Source organism: Alosa alosa, chromosome 23, assembly GCF_017589495.1.
Source record: "Alosa alosa isolate M-15738 ecotype Scorff River chromosome 23, AALO_Geno_1.1, whole genome shotgun sequence".
In the NCBI taxonomy this organism is placed as follows: domain Eukaryota; kingdom Metazoa; phylum Chordata; class Actinopteri; order Clupeiformes; family Clupeidae; genus Alosa; species Alosa alosa.
The window spans coordinates 10,785,912-10,804,140 of NC_063211.1; the positions used below are offsets into that span (position 1 = coordinate 10,785,912).

Genomic DNA, 18,229 nt, shown 5'->3' on the forward strand with positions numbered 1-18,229 from the left:
TGTGTGTGTGTGTGTGTGTGTGTGTGTGTGTGCGGCCAAGAGTGCTCCTGGAGGAGTGTGTGTGTGTGTGTGTGTGTGTGTACATTTGCATACGTATGCATGCAGGTGTGCCTGTGTGTGTGGTTGCATTTGTTGTGGCCACCTAAAGCTTTTGAACATGTCTCAGGTTGTTCACGATGTTTGCTTGTGTGTGAGTCTGGTTTTACGCACAGGCGTGTCTCTGGGAGACTTTGCCTCTGTGTGTGTGTGTGTGTGTGTGTGTGTGTATGTGTGTGTGTGTGTGTGTGTGTGTGTGTGTGTGTGTGCATATATTCTGTGTGTGTGTGTGTGTGTGTGTGTGTGTGTGTGTGTGCGTGCCTCTATGCATTCATCTACTATGCATATGCGTTGGTTCAACGCTGGTTGTTAGCAGCTGTGCTCAGCAGTGAAGCATACAGTCATATGGCCCAGAGTGCTCGTGGAGGAGTGTGTGTGTGTGTGTGTGTGTGTGTGTGTGTGTGTGTGTGTGTGCGGCCAAGAGTGCTCCTGGAGGAGTGTGGGTGGTGAGTAAGGAGAAGGAGCAAGAGCAGGAGCACTGTCAGGAGCAAAACTCCCTCGGAGACGGCAGCTCCCCTCATTAGTTCTGACAGACTCCGGCTAACTAAAACAATAGACATTACCATCTTAATTATCTGTTAATTGTTTGGCCATTAGGGGAAGATTTGTGGAGCATTCCGGAAAGAACGGCTCCGCAGATTAATCTGTGTTGAAGCCAAACGGAGAGAGTTTTTCTCTTCTTTTCAGAATCGAAACGTCTGCGCTGGAGTCACCCCTGTACTTGGATCCATGTGATGGATACATCTCGTACAGGCAGATTTGCCCAGATACAGATTTGACCTCCAATCCATTTCAGCATGACAATGTGACCTTTACACATGCTGTCTGCATTACAAATTAATTGAATTCTCTTTGAGTAAACAATAGTTGCTGATGCAAACAACACGCAGTGTTTATTAAAAAAAAGAAATCTAGCATCTAGCAGGTCACAAGTCACGAATAACAACAGCGATCTAACTACAGAGAGGGACCCATTTGAACCGAAAGTTGCAGTAATGGTAGGCATGGCACAAAGCTACCCTGTAAGGCGTTAAATACCCCTGCGCGCAAGTTAAATAACCTGTGTGCGTTGTTGAATACACTGTGTGCGCTGTTAAATACCCTGTGTGTGTTGTTAAATACCCTGTGTGCGTTGTTAAATATCCTGTGTGCGTTGTTAAATACCCTGTGTGTTGTTAAATACCCTGGTGTGCTTGTTAACAATTCTGTGCGTGCGCTTGTTAAATAACCTGTGTTGTTGAATACCCCAGTGCCGTTAAATATCCGCGCTGTTACATTGTTAAATACCCTTGTGCACGCTAAATACCCTGTGTTGTTGAATACCCTGTGTGTGTTGTTAAATACCCTGTGTGCGTTGTTGAAGCATCCACAACATCCCAGTCTCCACTGACTTTACTTTTTCACGGAAATGGTCTGCTAAATGTAAATTAATATTTACAAACAATCTGAGCGCTCTTCAGTCGCAACATGTTAACAGAGCTATCACATCGGCAGTGCTGACCCGGGCAGCGGGAGTCCAGTGGAGAGAACAGAGCGGAGGAGTCTGGAGAAGCCGGCGGATTAATAAACACTTGTTTTCATCAAGTGTGTCATCTTTTACGCTAAATTAGACCACGCCGCTGACAGTCAGGCAACATTGCACTGAGTGCAGCTATTCCACCATGACAGCCACAGCCTGTCTGCAATGCATTCCTGGAGGGAGGGAGGGTGGCGGGCGGGCGGGGTGGTGGGGGAGGGTGGATCATTTCAACCAGCCAGACCCCAGGCATTTCACTGATCAACCTAAGATTAACCTACATTAAATCACATTTTCCTGAATCTTCATCAGTGCCCAACTCTGTGTGTTAGATTTACAATCTAAGTTGTTTAGTAAACTTTTGAAAAAAAAAAAAAAAAAACAACCACAGGTGATAGGTTTCTTGCCCTCACTCCTCAACTGAATTGATGTTGCTGTGCACCTAAAGGCAGGAGAAAGGCCTAGAGGAGAGGCTGGCATTTAATGCAATGAATGGATGACTCTTTCAGATCCCCTTTCCGCTGTACCCCCTCCTAGCACCATAGGAGATAGTGGAGATAGAGTGAGCTAGTAATGTAGGAGATAGTGTGAGGAGATAGTGTGAGGAGATAGTGTGAGGAGATAGTGTGAGGATGGGTTATGAGAATGTGAAATAAAGAACAGAAGGAGGAATAGAAAGACAATAAAAAGAAAGTAAAGAAAACAGAAACAGACAGAAAGAAAAAAAGAGAGAGTGTGTTGTGTGAGTGTTTGAGTGTGTGTGAGAGAGAGAGAGAGAATGAAAGAGTGTGTGTGTTGTGTGAGTTTGAGAGAAAGAGAAATGAAAGAGGTATGTTTGAGGAGTGTGTGAGAGAGAGAAAGAGAGAATGAAAGAGTGTGTGTGTTGTGTGTATGTTTGTGTGTGTGAGAGAGAGAAAGAGAGAATGAAAGAGTGTGTGAGTGTTTGAGTGTGTGTGAGAGAGAGAGAGAAAGAGAGAATGAAAGAGTGTGTGTGTTTGAGTCTGTGTGTATGTGAGAGAGAGAAAGAGAGAATGAAAGAGTGTGTGTGTTTTGAGTCTGTGTGTGAGAGAGAGAGAGAAAGAGAGAATGAAAGAGTGTGTGTGTGTTTGAGTGTGTGTGAGATGAGAGAGAAAGAAAGGGAGGACGAAAGAGTTTGTGTGTGTGTGTTTGAGGGTGTGTGTGTGTGAGAGAGAGAGAAAGAGAGAGAAAGAGAGAATGAAAGAGTGTGTGTGTGTTTGAGGTGTGTGTGTGAGAGAGAGAGAAAGAGAAAAGAGAGAATGAAAAGAGTGTGTGTGTGTGTGTGTGTGTGGTGTGTGTGTGTGTGTGTGTGTGTGTGAGAGAGAGAGTGAGAGAGAGAGAGAGAGAGAGAGAGAGAGAGAGAGAGAGAGAGAGAGAGAGAGAGAGAGAGAGCAAGGGGATGACCAAAAGCAAATGGATGAGATCTGAGCTGCCGCAGACTTCAGGGACTCAGCCCACAAACCACCGTCCTCAGAGAGAGACTCCTTATTTCTGAGTGCCCAGAGGAGCGCTTGCCAGGGGGCTCCACGCTGCCCTGCTCTGACCACCAGTGAACCCTGGGATGTCCACTGGGGGGTGGGGAGGTGGGGGTGTGTGGGGGGGAGGGGAGGGGGGTGGGGTGGGCGTGTGGGGGTGTGTGGGGCAGAGTTTCCGGTCAAATAATGGTGCCGGTCAAAGTGACAGGCAGAGGTTTCGTTTTCCGGACATTTTGATGATGTGCTGGTCAAATATCCTATTATCGCTTCTTAATTAGTGAAGTTGAAGAAAACTGTATAGCTTAAGAAAACTGTGTAGCTGTGTAGCTTAAAGAATGACATAATCAGGCTGTATAGAATGCAACATGTTCATTAGCCTAACTTAAACATGCCTAACAAGTTCTATCCAGTATCTATGTTTTCATGGATAGCAAGAATCCACTTTGTTTCGTGTTTTAAAAAGGCTACGCTTGTTTGTTGCTGCTACCCACGCTATATTCCAGTGGTTCAACTGTTTAACTTACACAGATGCTAATAATAATCGAATGAGCCACACCACTACCCCTAATGCTATGCCTCTTTTATTTGATAACAATAAATTAAGAAATATTCTGGGAAATGTAGTTTCTTTTTCTTCGGGTCCGGGGTTCAATGATACCATTTGATTGTGCCGAAATTATCCGCATGACCAGCAATCTCCCCGCTGCGGAGGCCCTAACCCTGCAGACCATAGACAGAGAAAGCATAGGGCCTACTGTATGCTTTGGGTACAGAACACAGTTGTACGTCCAGTGTACCATGGGTGTGTCTACATCGAGAATGACAGTGTCTTGAGCTGCCGCGACTTCGCAGCTCCACTTCCAACGCCACTGATTCCTACAGATACCGAAGACTTCTGCTTTTATCTGGTGGTGGTGGAGCTGACCGACATCTGAGGCTTCAGATGTTACCAATTTATCATCATCCATCGCTATGCCTGGCCTCTGAAAAACGCTTGGCTAGTTCTGCCTAGGCCTGGCCATGTTTGAACTGTCTCACCTATTTGTTTGTTGTTTAACATGGACGCTTTAAGCCGCAAGGCTCTATTTGAAATGCAGCATAGGCTATGCGTGTTGTTTAATAACTTTCAAACGGTAGAGCCTGTTAATTTAAAAACATAACCAGAGGACGTTTTGCTTTAATATTGGCTTACATTTTAGGCTTATTCTCAAATTCAGATTGCTTAGGGGGACGGGATTATTAGCCAATTTCCATCAGACAATTTGACCAGAGAGATTTAATTTTGTCAGACATTTCATTTTTTTTCAGGTCAATGTCTGGTATTTATGTGGGACACTCTGATAGAGGAGCGCCTTTGCCGGAGCCTGTGGACCCACCTGGCCAGGTTAAAGACGTCGTCAATGAGGCCAGCCCGGTTCCCAATGGAGATGATCTGCAGAGAGACAAGAGACGAGGGAGGGAGAGAGAGAGAGAGAGAGAGAGAGAGAGAGAGAGAGAGAGAGAGTTAGAGAGCCAGGAGGGAGAGTGTGCAAACCACAGCAGGACACAAAGCAGGAGGCAGGAGGAGAATTAGGCCATACAAATAATGGGCAGGGCTATGGCTCTATTACATGGAGACGGAGGAAGATGGAGATCAACACACAAGAGGCAAGTATGGAGGACGGAAGGGGAGTTAGACTAGAGGAGGTGAGGAACAGGCTGTGAGGGGAGGCCATGCAGGACAACGGCCTCCTCTAAGATGAGTCAAAGAAGGGAGAGGAGAGGAAAAGAGGAGGAGAGGAGAGGAGAGGAGAGGAGAGGAGTGGAGAGGAGCGGAGAGGAGCAGAGAAGAGAGGAGAGGAGAGGAGAGGAAAGGAGAGGAAATGAAAGGAAAGGAGAGGAGAGGAGCGGAGAGGAGCAGAGAGGAGAGGAGGAAAGGAGAGGAGAGGAGGAGGGGAGGGAGAGGAGAGGAGGAGAGGAGAGGAGAGGAGAGAGGAGAGGAGGAAAGGAGAGGAGAGGAGGGGAGTAGAGGAGAGGAGAGGAGGAAAGGGGAGGAGAGGAGGAGAGGAGAGGAGAGGAGGAAAGGAGGAGAGGAGGAGGGGAGAGGAGGAGAGGAGAGGAGAGGAGAGAAGGAATTTCAGAGGTGATGTAAGGAGAGAATAGGTGAGGTGGAGAAGCGGAATGGAGAAGAAAGGAGAGGAGATGAAAATAGAGGAGAAGAGTGAAGCGAAAGATGAGTCAAACGGAGGCCGAGAGGAAAGATGGATGGACAGAGGTTCATAGGTGATGATGGGAGAGAGAAGGAGGAGTGGAGAGGAGAGGAGAGGAGGGGGGAGAGAGCGTGGAGAGACAAAGAGCCTACCGCGTGATTGTTCATGAGCTGCCCGATCAGCAGCCTCCAGTTGTGGAGGTCGTAGTTCACCCTGAAGTAGCCCATCTGATTGATGTTGCCAAGCAACCACGTCTCCTCGTCCATCTGGCCCACTTTGTGTGTCTCTGTGAAGGCGGGGAGAGACACAGGGACATTACAGGCATGTCAGATAGTTCATTACCCAGGTGTGTGTGTGTGTGTGTGTGATGGATCTCTAAAGGCTGCAGGACCCATTTTGCATAAACCTCATATCAGACCAGTCTACTGCTGTTCACATCAAGCAGGTGATATCATTCTAAAGCTTAGTGCAGTAAATCATCTCCACTGTGCTAAGCTGTGCGCATCCATTTTACACTTGCAGTCATGATCAGAAATATTGCTCACAATTCCTATTTCACACATTATGTTGTGGCAAGGACATTATTTGGTCAAAAAGCCATATCAAATCAGGGAATGGAAATTGATTACATGGATAAAGGTACCTGATTACATTGTGATTTAAATGGGTACAACTTTATCTACGATGCCCTTTTCTAAGCTAACAAGCCTTTGTACAATTAAATTGTTGTTGTGTATATCGACTCCATAAAGTCCTTGCTGCAGGGTAGGTTGTTTTGCTTGTTTTGTGTATGATCATTACTTGTAAAGATCTACAAATGTGTTTAAAGGAACGTGTGTAACCTGACATCTGCTAACCCACCTTCCATTGCTGCTTTTTCAGCCATGTTGAACATCCCTTACAAGATGTATGTTCTCAGTGCTACCTATATCCCTAATGTTTGTGTGTGTGTGTGTGTGTGTGTGTGAGCAAAACACAATTTAACACAGTTTGAAACGGTGGCTGAGTGTTGTGAGGCAAGAAACCATAAGATCCGGAGATATATCCCCTGCTTTTCTCTTGTGTACACACACACACACACACACACACACACACACACACACACACATCCCCCAGGCCTCTGCTTAAACACACTCAGCTCGCTTCCCCGTGCGTATCAGCTCTGGGAATCGCAACCTTCACTTCCTCCTCCTGTTGGAGAACTAATGGACCTGCTGAGCGGCGCTGGCTAAAGAAGGACAAAGCCCATTTGCAGCGCGCATCACAAAACAGAGGACGGGGAGAGAGAGAGACAAAGAGAGGGAGAGAGAGAGCAAGAGACAGAGAGAGAGAGAGAGAGAGAGAGAGAGAGCAAGAGACAGAGATACAGAGAGAGAGAGAGAGAAAGAGAGAGAACAAGAGACAGAGAGAGAGAGAGACGAGAAGCACAGGCATCACCAACCACATTGTACGGATCATTGGCTTTTGAGCGTGCATGTGTGTGTGTGTGTGTGTGTGTCTGTCTGTGTGTGTGATGTGTGTGCAAGCGTGGGGCACATATTAAAATGGCCCCGCTTTCGCAAGTCAGTGGGTTTCCATGTTGTGTTTTTTTTTTTTTTTTTTTGGCTGCCTTTTCTCCAGTCGCTCATGCCTGAGGTGTGTGTGTGTGTGTGTGTGTGTGTGTGTGTGTGTGTGTGGGGGTGTATTGTTCCCATGACAGGACACTTTTCCTGAGAGTTAGCGGGAGAATGGAAATGTTAAATGGATTGAGGATGGAGCCTCTCTTTCTTTCTCTCTCTTTCTTTCTCTCTCTCTCTCCAGCTCTCTTTCTCCAGCTCTCCTCCGCTCTCTCCATTCTCCTCTGCAAGAAATTGAATTCGGGAGCTTTCTGGATGCCCGTCCAAACCAGTGACAGCCATATGCAGCCGCAAACACTCTGTCCAGTCCTGTCCCTACGTCACTGGGGGGCAGAATGGACCGTAATGAAATGAGAGCAAGACTCCTCACGACACTAGCAATCCCTCTCCACCTCATTTGAGCCAATCCCTTGACAGCGGAATTTAATTATGTCAGAGCTCCTGTTCAAATTCACATCATGCACATCATGCAGGCATCATGGAGCCAAGGAAAATTAGGCTGATTTCCTTACGAGAGGAACAAATGGGAGACAATATTTGTCTGGCTACACATCAAACGCTTTTGGACCACGTAGGCAAATAATGGCATCCAATATTAGGGGACCACAAAGTGCAGCTTATTTAGGTGGGATGTGTGTGGTGTGTGTGTGTGTGTGTGTGTGTGTGTGTGTGTGTGTGTGTGTGTGTGTGTGTGTGTGTGTGTGTGTGTGTGAGTGTGTGTGTGTGTATTGTACCTGTTTTATTGGAGACCCAGATGATGGCTTCCGGGGATATGTGAGTGGAATTTCCCACAGCTAATGTTAAAGGGATGTGCCACTGGAAGCTGTGTGAGACATAGAAAGAGAGAGAGAGAGAGAGAGAGAGAGAGAGAGAGAGAGAGAGAGAGAGAGGAAGAAGGAGAGAGAGATGTGTGATTGAAGTTAGTTTGCATCAGACCATTTAAAGTAAACCCACACTAACATTTTCTAAATGATCAAATATAATTTAAGATCTACTTATTTTAGATAACAGTTAAATGACTTTTCTTTTAATTACCAAAATCCATTCAAAATGAATTTCTCTCAATTAAAAATTCTTCCAGTTTTCCACATTATGCTGCTTAACGTTGACATGTGCGTCACTCCCATTACTGCACTGTATTTTCTAAATGAAAAGATCAGGGGAAAAGAACACATGGATAAAGTCAGGGCTGTAGTCTGGTCCCAGTCACAAGCGTTTGGCTGTGACATCTTAGCCATGACATAATTCAACTTTAAATGTTGCAAACAATTAAAAAGTGACTGTGGTCAGTATTCATCATGTAGGACCAAAATGTTTGCATATGAATTGAATGAAACAATTTCCAAAACAATTACCAGACATCGATATACCTTGAATTGACATTGGCATCTAACTATTCTGCACCATCTCCATATTCTCATGAACTCTTTCTGAGCTAGACACAAAGCCTGGTTGTCTCCGACCCTTACTGGGCAGGTGGGTGGTCAGACACCAAATGCTGCCTGACAGCCGTCACCCTGCTGCCCACCAGACAAATTAACGCCTGTCAAGAAAAGCCCTGGCACCCAGGTGCTCCACGCCTGCCGCCTGCCAGCTTGGATTACTGCAGGGAACCCGCAATGCATGCTGGGAGCAGGAAGCCCCCGTCGACTAAGAGGACAACCCACTGCTGGTTAATTAATGCTTTTATAGATATGAGGGAGATAAAAACTACAGGGAGGGAGTGGTGCAGGGAGTTTGAGATTTGAGAGAGTGGGGGGGGGGGGGGGGGGGTGCAGTGCAAACAGCAGTTTAACAACCACATATGGGTCCATGTCCGGGGACCCCAATTTGATTCTGACAGGCAGTTATTTCTTGATCACACCCCCATCTCTCTCTCTCTCTCTCTCTCTCTCTCTCTCTCTCTCTCTCTCTCTCTCTCTCTCTACCCATTCCCTGTCACTCTCAACTGTCTAATCAGCATGAAGATAAAAAGACAAAACAAAAAAAAAAACCCAGCTGCCTGTGAGCTCCCTGACCTGGTTCTTAATGATTTAATTGCATCAATTAACCGCTCTCCTGGATCTCTAGGGTCGATGCCTCAGCGGTTACAGTGCTCCCTGGCACTGGGGGTGTGGAAAGGTATGTGGGGGAAACCAATCACAAAATATCACTGGGGGAAGACATCGATCCTGCTAGTGGGCTGGTACGGGGAAAACAAATATTTCTCTGAGAGACCCTCCCTCGCTCTTGCACTATTGATGGACCAGGAGGGAGAGGGCAAAAGACCCCGCTTTGAAAAAGCTAAAGAGAAGCTGATCAAAGACAACCTTGGGTCATTGTAAGCACATTAAGCTGACGTGGTGCCCCCTTACTGAGTTCCTTACGGAGGCAAATGGAAATGATGTGATCAGTAAAGTCATTAGCGAAGACAGATAGCTGGAAGGCAATACGTCTGCTACAAGACAACGATGGTGGAAACTGAATGCATAGTTTCAGCTACAGTAGGCTATTCCTTTTCTTGAAAACACTGGGCATATCGAAATTAAGGAACCAATAAACAAGCAAAAATACATGAATAAATAATCAAACACAAATAAAAAATGTAGAATATTGACAATCCAGCATAAAGAAACAGGAAATATACTGCAAAAGTGATGTAGAAATTATTGTCATCGTGTCAAACATTTTATACATAAATGAATCTGAAAAAGACATGAGTAGCTAGATACAACAACAACAACAACAACACAACAACAAAAACAACACAACAACAACAACAACACAACCGTACTGAGCCACATGTAGGCTCAGCTGTTGTCAGGGGACCTATCTAGGGCAGTGTGATCTCTCATCCCAAGGAGCGTTTGAGAGAGAGAGAAAAGAGAGCAAGCTCAAGACTGATGGAATGAGTTGAAATTACTGTACTCAGTAGATGGGCGGGAAAAGCAGAGCTATTTATCCCCAGCAGAGGACAGAGTGGCTTCGATTTATTAGACAGCATTGTAAGGTAGCGCTCGAAAGACTAATGAGGTGGCCTAAGTTAGGGCCAGAGTGCGGAACTGTGGCTCCAATGCTAATGAATTCATCAACATCCTGTCTGGGCATCACACTAAGAGTGTAAGGGGATGCTGGAGTGAGGAGGCACTAATAAGGTGCTCTAAAATGCTGCGTAATGTTTGCAGTGTCATGCCTTGCCATAGATGATGACTATGCCCTAATTAATGCCATAGACAATGATATGGTTAAAGAATATCTGATCAGAGACTGAAATGTACACAAAAATGTTCAACGAATTCAAGTTTTAATAAGCTGCTCTAAAATACTGCATAATATTTGCATTGCCATGCCATAGATAATGGAATAGTCAGTCCATAGATGATGATATCATAAAAAAATGAACTGAACAGAGACTAAAATAAATTAAAATATATCTACTTAAAGCATTTTTACTCAAGGTTTTGCCAAGGACCCATTTGAATTGAGTGGTGATCTTCCAGAAGGAGAATACAGTAGGTGGTATGGTAGTGGCATTCTCCAAGGTCTCGCTCACAGCACCAACACATCAAACTTTGAAAAAGTCCACTTTGTAATTGCTGAAGCTTCCCTGTCCACCCCCTCCTGTCTGGCCTGCTGAGGCACCCTAAGCTTCACTAGGGAGAAATTACGTGCATGTCTCTTTTTTTTTTCCTGGTCAATAACCCCTCTAAATTCTCCCTCTGGCCCTGTCTCAACCTCATACCCGTCTCTCTTTCTTCCTCTCTTCTGTTCTTTTTTCTACTCGTCTCATATTCTTCTTCCTCACTCTCTCTCTCTCTCTCCTCCCGCTACAAATCGATGTTCTATCTCTACTCTTGGACGCGGCCGCTGGTACCCTTGCTCCTACAATGGCTCCATCGATCATCTGGCTTCAGGGAGTGTTTCTGCCGCGGGTCCTCAGAGCGGCCCAGGACAGTGTTAGATGGTGTGTAATGAGGCATGCGAGGCTCGGGGCTGGGGGTGGGTGAGGGGGGAGGGGGTCAGAGACGGGTAGGACAGAAGTGTGTCTCTGGACGGCTTGTGCTGTCACGAGGTTCAATACCATCTTTCACTTTTAGGAGAAAAAAAGAGGAGACTTCTGCTTTTGACTCTTTTTTTTTTCTTTGATCTTTTTGTTAATCACATAAATCACAGAATGACCCAAACCTATTGGGGCATATTATGAAATTGTCCCTTTTTTGGTGCTTTGTATATGTTTGGATATCTGGGTTGCCTACCAATGTATCAACATCAAAATAAAAAAATAAAATGCATGAAAAATGCATAATAATATTTTTGGCTTGTCAGACAGGGTTGAAAAGGATATTGTGATGCTTTATCCAAAGCATGACAAATGTTTTATTAAGACTCATTTGTGGGGAAGAGGGGTACAATGTTTTCTCTTTAAGCTTTAACCTTTAACCTAATCTCTAGTGTTTTCGGAATTGTTGCAGTAATGCAACTACAGTACCCACAACTTGAATGCTCAACATAACTTTCAACCTTTCATGAAGCCGCTCATTGTTAATATAAAATTGGTCATTAAATCTAGTTACTAAGTCATTCCAAACAACACCCATCCTAAAGATACAATACATAATCTAACCATTAACTGCACATCTTACACATAAGGACACCTGTCCACACTTATACTTCAGAGGTAATAGTATTGTTATTATTTTTCCATTGGCCTCTGTGTCAGTCTTGCCTTGCAGTGTTTTCTCTTGTGACCAGGTCAGATAGCTGATGGTCATCCCTTATTTCTCTGCCTGTTGGGTCGCAGTCACCCATGAAGCAGAAGCACAGATAACACAAAATGAGAATGAAGCCATCAAGGTGTCAGAATCAAAAAGGACACCGGCTCTGCCGCGACCTGGATCTGACCTCGATCTGACATCATCTCCTACGAGACAGAATCTTGACTGAATGAGTCGAGCGCTCCAGCTTCAAAGCCGCCCTCTCCGGCAGACACAAAGAGAGAGTTTGTCTGTCAGAGTGTCAGAGAGGCTGTGGGGGTGAACCCTACCTCACCGTCTCTCTCTCTCCCCACTGTGTGCGATATTAACACCCGTGGATGATATTAATCTCCCCAAATCACTTCAGACTTCAGTGTTGGCCAATGTTGGCTGGCGAAGACTACCTGACGCTGTGTAAAGTGTGCTTTAGCGGAGACAAGCGGTGCGGAGAGAGGGAGAGGCGAGCACCGGAGGGAGCATGATGTAATTAGCACTGGTAATTGTGCAACCCCGCTGATAGTCATGCATCTCCACAGGTGAGGGAGGGAAATCGATTAGCGCCTCCAACCGCTAATTTCATTTAGCTATTTACTTTTTGCATGAGTGGTGAGAGGCTTTCATTTCAAGAATTTTTTGACTGAAGAGGAGCTGACACAAAAGGGGGAAAAAAAGGTGTGTGTGTTGTGTGCTGTGCGTGAAAGGTGCTATTGTTTTGCATCTAGACAAGACCACAGTCATTAGTGGTAGCCGTCTGTTAGCGCAGTACTGGAAAAACAGTTTAAACATCCCAAGAAGCTTTGCCGTCAGAGGGGGATTCGATGAGCTATTTATCTTTTTAATTGCACCCTTCTCGCTTTCCCCCGTTAAGATTACGCTGATATACAAACACATGCACACACACACAGACACACATATACACACACACACACACACACACACACACACACACACACACACACACACACACACACACACACACACACTGAGAGTAAAGTTTGGACTATTATTGTTCCGACCTTCTTGTGATGAATAATAAATGGATTCAATGGCATTACACGGTTATGAATACTGCTCATGCTCAGTACTGCTTGACAGTTGCCAAGCAATCTTCAACCGTGTAAACGCTACGGAAATTAACAGCAGGCTCTTTTGTCTCTCTAAAAACTTTTTAAGACTTAAAGAAAACAAAACAAAAAAATTCCACCTCACAAGCATAAAGAGCTACCACCATAAAAGTTGATAAAGTGTTCAAATTCAAATTCAAAGGAGCTTTATTAGCATGACTGTTTAGATACAGTGTTGCCAAAGCCAGTGTTACAGATAACACAGTAGAATAACAAAAAAAGAAAATAGACAAACAGCATATAGGTATAACATTTATACATTACATTACATTACATTACATTTGGCTGACGCTTTTTAACCAAAGCGACTAACAACATGGTAAACAGTAAGTTTTAGAACAATTCTCACAATTTTAGGACAGTTTAAAAAAACATTAGAGTACAGTAAGAATAAGTCGGCAATGTGAGTGCTGTTTTTAACAGTTACTTGTCAGTTTAAAAACGGCTGGTGAGTGCTAGGATCAGTAAGACTTGTTGTAAGTGTTGCTATGAGAGTAGATGTTCTCTAAAGAGCTGGGTCTTCAGGAGTTTTTTTTGAAAGTGGAAAAGGATGTCCCTGCCCTTGTAGGAACTGGCAGTGTGTTCCACCAACGAGGAACAACAGATGAGAAAAGTTTGATTGGCTTGAGCGCACCGGTGGTAGAGCTAGACGTCGCTCGTCAGAGGAGTGCAGCGGTCTGGAGGTAGTGTAAGTCTGTATGAGGGCATTCAAGTAGGTGGGAGCAGAGCCGGAGACTACTTTGTAGGCAAGCGTTAGAGACTTGAATTTGATGCGGGCCGCCATAGGTAGCCAGTGTAGCTGGATGAGCAGCGGGTAACATGTGCCCTTTTGGGTTGGTTGTAGACCAGGGCCCACCAAGGCTTCTGGATCATCTGAAGTGGTTTCACTGGGCGCAGGCTGGGAGACCTGTCAGGAGGGCATTGCAGTAGTCGAATCGTGAGATGACTATTGCCTGAACCAGAAGTTGGGTAGCATCTTGAGTCAAGTAAGTCCTGATTTTCCGTATGTTGTAGAGTGCAAAACGGCATGACCGGGCTTACTGAGGCAACATGATCTGAGAAGTTTAGTTGGTTGTCAAGAACAACTCCTAGATTTCTTGCAGTCCTGGTCGGTGAAACAGACAGGGAGTCAAATTTGATGTTGATGTCGTGGTGTATGGTAGGTTTAGCTGGGATGACCAGCAGTTCAGTCTTTGAGAGGTTCAGCTGGAGGTGGTGTGCCTTCATCCATGTAGCTATGTCTGAAAGGCAATCCGAGATCCGTGCTGAAACCAGGGGGTCGTCAGGTGGAAAGGACAGATAGAGCTGTGTGTCGCCTGCATAGCAGTGGTATGAGAAGCCGCGGCGAACGGATAATCTGTCCCAAGGAGGTGGTGTAGATAGCAAAGAGGAGGGGGCCCAGCACTGAGCCCTGGGGACCCCTGTGGTGAGATGGTGAGGTGCAGATAGCTGACCAAGCCATGATACGCTAAACGAAGCGCCCTGTGAGGTAGGATTCAAACCAGGAGAGAGCAGAACCGAGATTCCCATGTCAGCGAAGTATAGAGAGAAGGATACGGTGATTAACCGTGTCAAAGGCAGCCGATAAGTCAAGCAGAATGAGTACTGATGACCGAAAGCGGTCGCCCTGGCTTCTTTTAAGGCTTCTGTTACAGACAACAGAGCCGTTTCGGTAGAGTGGCCGCTTTTTTGAACCCAGACTGATTTGGATCCAGAAGGTTGTTCTGTGAAAGGAAGTCAGAGACCTGTTTGGAGACTGCTCGCTCAATGCCTTTGGATAGGAAAGGCAGTAGTGAGACAGGGCGGTAGTTCTCGACTTGAGCAGGGTTGAGAGAAGCTTTCTTAAGTAACGGTGTTACCCGGGCCATTTTGAACGCTGTTGGAAATGTGCCGGAGGTTAGCGAGGTTACTACTGCTAGATTGTGGTCACTGAGCCTGTACTTGGTCAGGGTTTGCCTCTGCTTTGTATCTCTGACAGAGATGAGATACTCTGCCAATTCATATTCTCTTTTTAGGGTCAGATAGCAATTCATTCTACTTTGGGTGGTAATTTGGTTTGTCCAATGTTCTAAATATTCTTCTTTTGCTTGATTCATTATTTCATTGACTCTAATTGATGTTTGGGAAACAGACCTGGACTGAGCTTGATGTGTATTAGTTGTTGTTATTGAGTTAGTTAGCTTCAGTACCAGCTGGCTCAGAGGACTCTTTTCAGGGTTCATCTCCTGGGTTTTCAGTGCCTCAAAATGGAGGGAGTTCTCGGGACTGATTCTTTGTTAGTGTTTCTTTCCACCATGATGCAGGAGCGGCTGATATATCCCACACGCACCCAAGTGATGGGTAGATGCACTCTACATCTGGCGTTGATCTGCCTCGATCTGGCTGCGTTCTGAATTTCATTGTGGAAAAGTGCTGGAGTCAAGGCTTTACACGGCCCATTAATGCAGTGGGGCACTCTGAGGAGTACAGACGGGAGGGAGACAATAGGGTACTATGCAAGTAATATCACCTGGCTATTATACAGCCTACTCTATTCTGTTAGACAGCTCCTCTCAGCAATATATTACAGAGTGTGGACAAAAAGAAAATGCAGGCATACCAGAACTGAATAAATAACCTGCACCCCTCTCCCCTGCTTTTTTTCTGCTTTGCGATGTTGAGCTTGTGTCTTGACAATAGACTTTGTATGGTTTATAATGTGTGTGTGCAAAAATAGTGTGTGTGTGTGTGTGTGTGTGTGTGTGTGTGTGTGTGAGAGCATAATGTCCATGTGTGTCTTTGTGCTTATGTGTGTACATGTATGTGTGTACATGTGAATGTCTCAGTCAAAGAGAGTGTTTGGTTAGTAGCTGTTGGAGTTACGCTGCGCACTCCACACATCGCTCACCCCACCCCTTCTCCCTACCCCTTCCTTCCCTCGCGTGTCTCTGGTCTGGCCCCAGCCCTGAATACTGCCCCACTGCTGCATGCTGTACCCCACGCCTCTCTGAGGCTCTGTAAGCCTCCTTTCCCCCGGTAGCCTGGGAGTCTCCGCCAAGCCCCCCTGCACCGCCTCTCACTAGCGGGCAAATCCCTGCCTGAAGCCCACCGCCTGTCTGGGACTCACTCAAAAGCCTCTGTTTAGCCCAGAAGGCTCTCTCTCTCCCTCCCTCCCTTTCTCTCTTTCTCTCCCACTCTCTATCTCTCTCTCTCTCTCTCTCTCACACATTTACGCTCGCTCACTCTCTTTCGTTCTCGCTCTCTGGCTCACTCACATTTCATTTCTCTTTCTTACTCTCTCTCCCTCTCTTTTTCTCTCTCACACTCTCTCCCTCTCTTTTTCACTCACACACTCTACCCATCTCTCGTTCGGTCTCATTTACACTCATTTCACACTATTTCCATCTCTCTGTCTGTCTCTCTTGCTCTCCCTCACTCATCTTTCACCTCTCTCTCTCTCTCTCTCTCTCTCTCTCATTTACTCTCTCACTCTTTGTTTCTCACACTCGTTCACACTCTCACCCTCGTTCACCCTCTCTCTTTCTCTCTCATGTATGGTCTCTCACTCTCTTGCCCTCACTATTTTTCTTTATTTCTCTCTCTCTCTGCCCCCTAACTCTCCCTCAGTCTCTCTTGCTCGCTTTCTCTTTTCATCGCTCTCTCTCTCTCCCTCTCTCTCCTTGCTGCCCTGCTTTTATATCAATACCTTTAAAAGCAGCTTTCTTTAGAATGACCCCGTTAAGAGTTTGTCTTCTCATAAACGGGGGGGCTTTGCCCGCCAGGGAGACTAGCAGTGCCGCCGGCGGCGGCTTCTCTAGTAAGCCAGGACGAGGTGGCGTGGCGGCAGAAGCAGTGATGGGAGTGAGAAATGCCTCTCGAGCTTTAAGTGTGGAGAGTAATGTGAGAAGCCAGGGAGATAGCTGTTGGTACTCCATGCCTGGCAAAAAGCCGCCTGATATTTAAACTGTTCAGACTCCAGGATGGGCCTGATCAATGCAGAGAGAAGTGCATTCTGGCAGCTACCAGAGAGAAAAAAGGTCCATTATTATACCATTTTTATTCAACAAAATGATAACAGTTGTTACAACATCAGATGATACCTGGAATATCTTTGACATTGATTCCTTCCTTTCCTGTATCTGCTAAATGATACATGTAAATGTACTGATTTTCAGACAGCCGTAGCAAATGTGTAGCTTAGTCATCTTGTACAGTGGAAGTGGGCCTGATTTTACAGTAAATGTGTAGCTTAGTCATCTTGTACAGTGGAATTGGAAGTGGGCCTGATTTTACATTGACATTTACATTTAGTCATTCACCAGATTCGCCTGATTTGGGTCGAACCCACGCCGAAATGTGGTGCCATTGCTGATGGAGTCACTAATAATCCCTCCCTCCCCTCGCTCCCAACACACCCTGAATTGTCCTCGTGCGTTAATTACGCTCCCGCTGAAGAGGAGAGGAGCAGAATTAGAGAACAGGCGCCACTGCGGCGGCAGCAGCAGCAAGTTCAGCAGAAAAACAATACCGCACGCGATACATTAACAAAATCCACTGCTGCGCTGTATCTGCAGCTGTTGAATGTAACAGAAAGAGATGCGTTTATTCTCACATTCCCCCTATCTTCCTCCTCACCCCCTCCTCCTCCTCCTCCCCCTTCCATCCCTTCTTTCCAATCCCTTCCATCCTTCCTTCCATTCCTGTAGCAATCCCAGCACTCCCTGGGGTATCTCATCTCGCCTCACCAACACTCACGTAAACACGCACTGACAGGAGGGTGAGAGACAGACGGAGATCCATTAAGATGCCCGGTCGATTGCTGCAGCATTTTAACCACAAGCGTGGTCTGGCACCAAAAAAAAGGGAGAGAGAGAGAGAGAGAGAGAGAGAGAGAGAGAGAAAAGAAAAAAAGAAATGCAAGGACCCCTGAATAATTCATGGAGCTTTAATGGGGGATTAAACTAATCTATCCACACATGTCAAGCCTGCTCGAGCACACCTCTGTCATCCTTCACACTGCAGCGGTGGAGACCGCTGCCTGTCTGGCTCAGATCCGCTACAGAACCGGCACTTCTGGGTCGATACCAGTCAGAGGCTTCCAGTAGCAGACCCTTTTTTTTTTACTTTCAGTGTACCTCAGTCAACCTTCACCCATGCGGTAGTTGAGGCAGATAAAGGACTGGTCTGTATGCGGACCAGAACTTGGCTGGGCCTGGTGATACCGGACCAGTTCAGGGCAAGGTCAACTAGATTTTTACTGACATTATTCCCAACACGCCTCTGGCAACTCTCACCCACACAGCAGCTGAGGTTGATGAATTCAGCGCAAGTTTGGCACTGATCTGGCAACCCTGGGCCAAAAGTGGGCCAAATGTGGGTCAGGTCACAACTGGAGTTAGCAATTCAGTGGATTTGTGGATCTTCAGATATTATCTTTTTCTTTTATCTTCAGCCCAGCTCAGGCAACCTACAGCCACACAACA

At 45.9% G+C, this 18,229-nt stretch overlaps 1 protein-coding gene across 1 annotated transcript in view; it reads right to left on the reverse strand.

The window, feature by feature from the left end:
* Positions 1–18,229, reverse strand: part of LOC125288580 (thyrotropin-releasing hormone-degrading ectoenzyme-like) — a 161,767-nt gene that overhangs the window by 23,556 nt on the left and 119,982 nt on the right. Inside the window, exons 10-12 of the mRNA XM_048235052.1 lie at positions 7,645–7,733; positions 5,447–5,580; positions 4,482–4,537 (exon numbers count right to left, since the gene is read on the reverse strand). Coding sequence (XP_048091009.1) covers positions 4,482–4,537; positions 5,447–5,580; positions 7,645–7,733 — 279 coding nt within the window. The remainder of the gene's footprint in view (positions 1–4,481; positions 4,538–5,446; positions 5,581–7,644; positions 7,734–18,229) is intronic.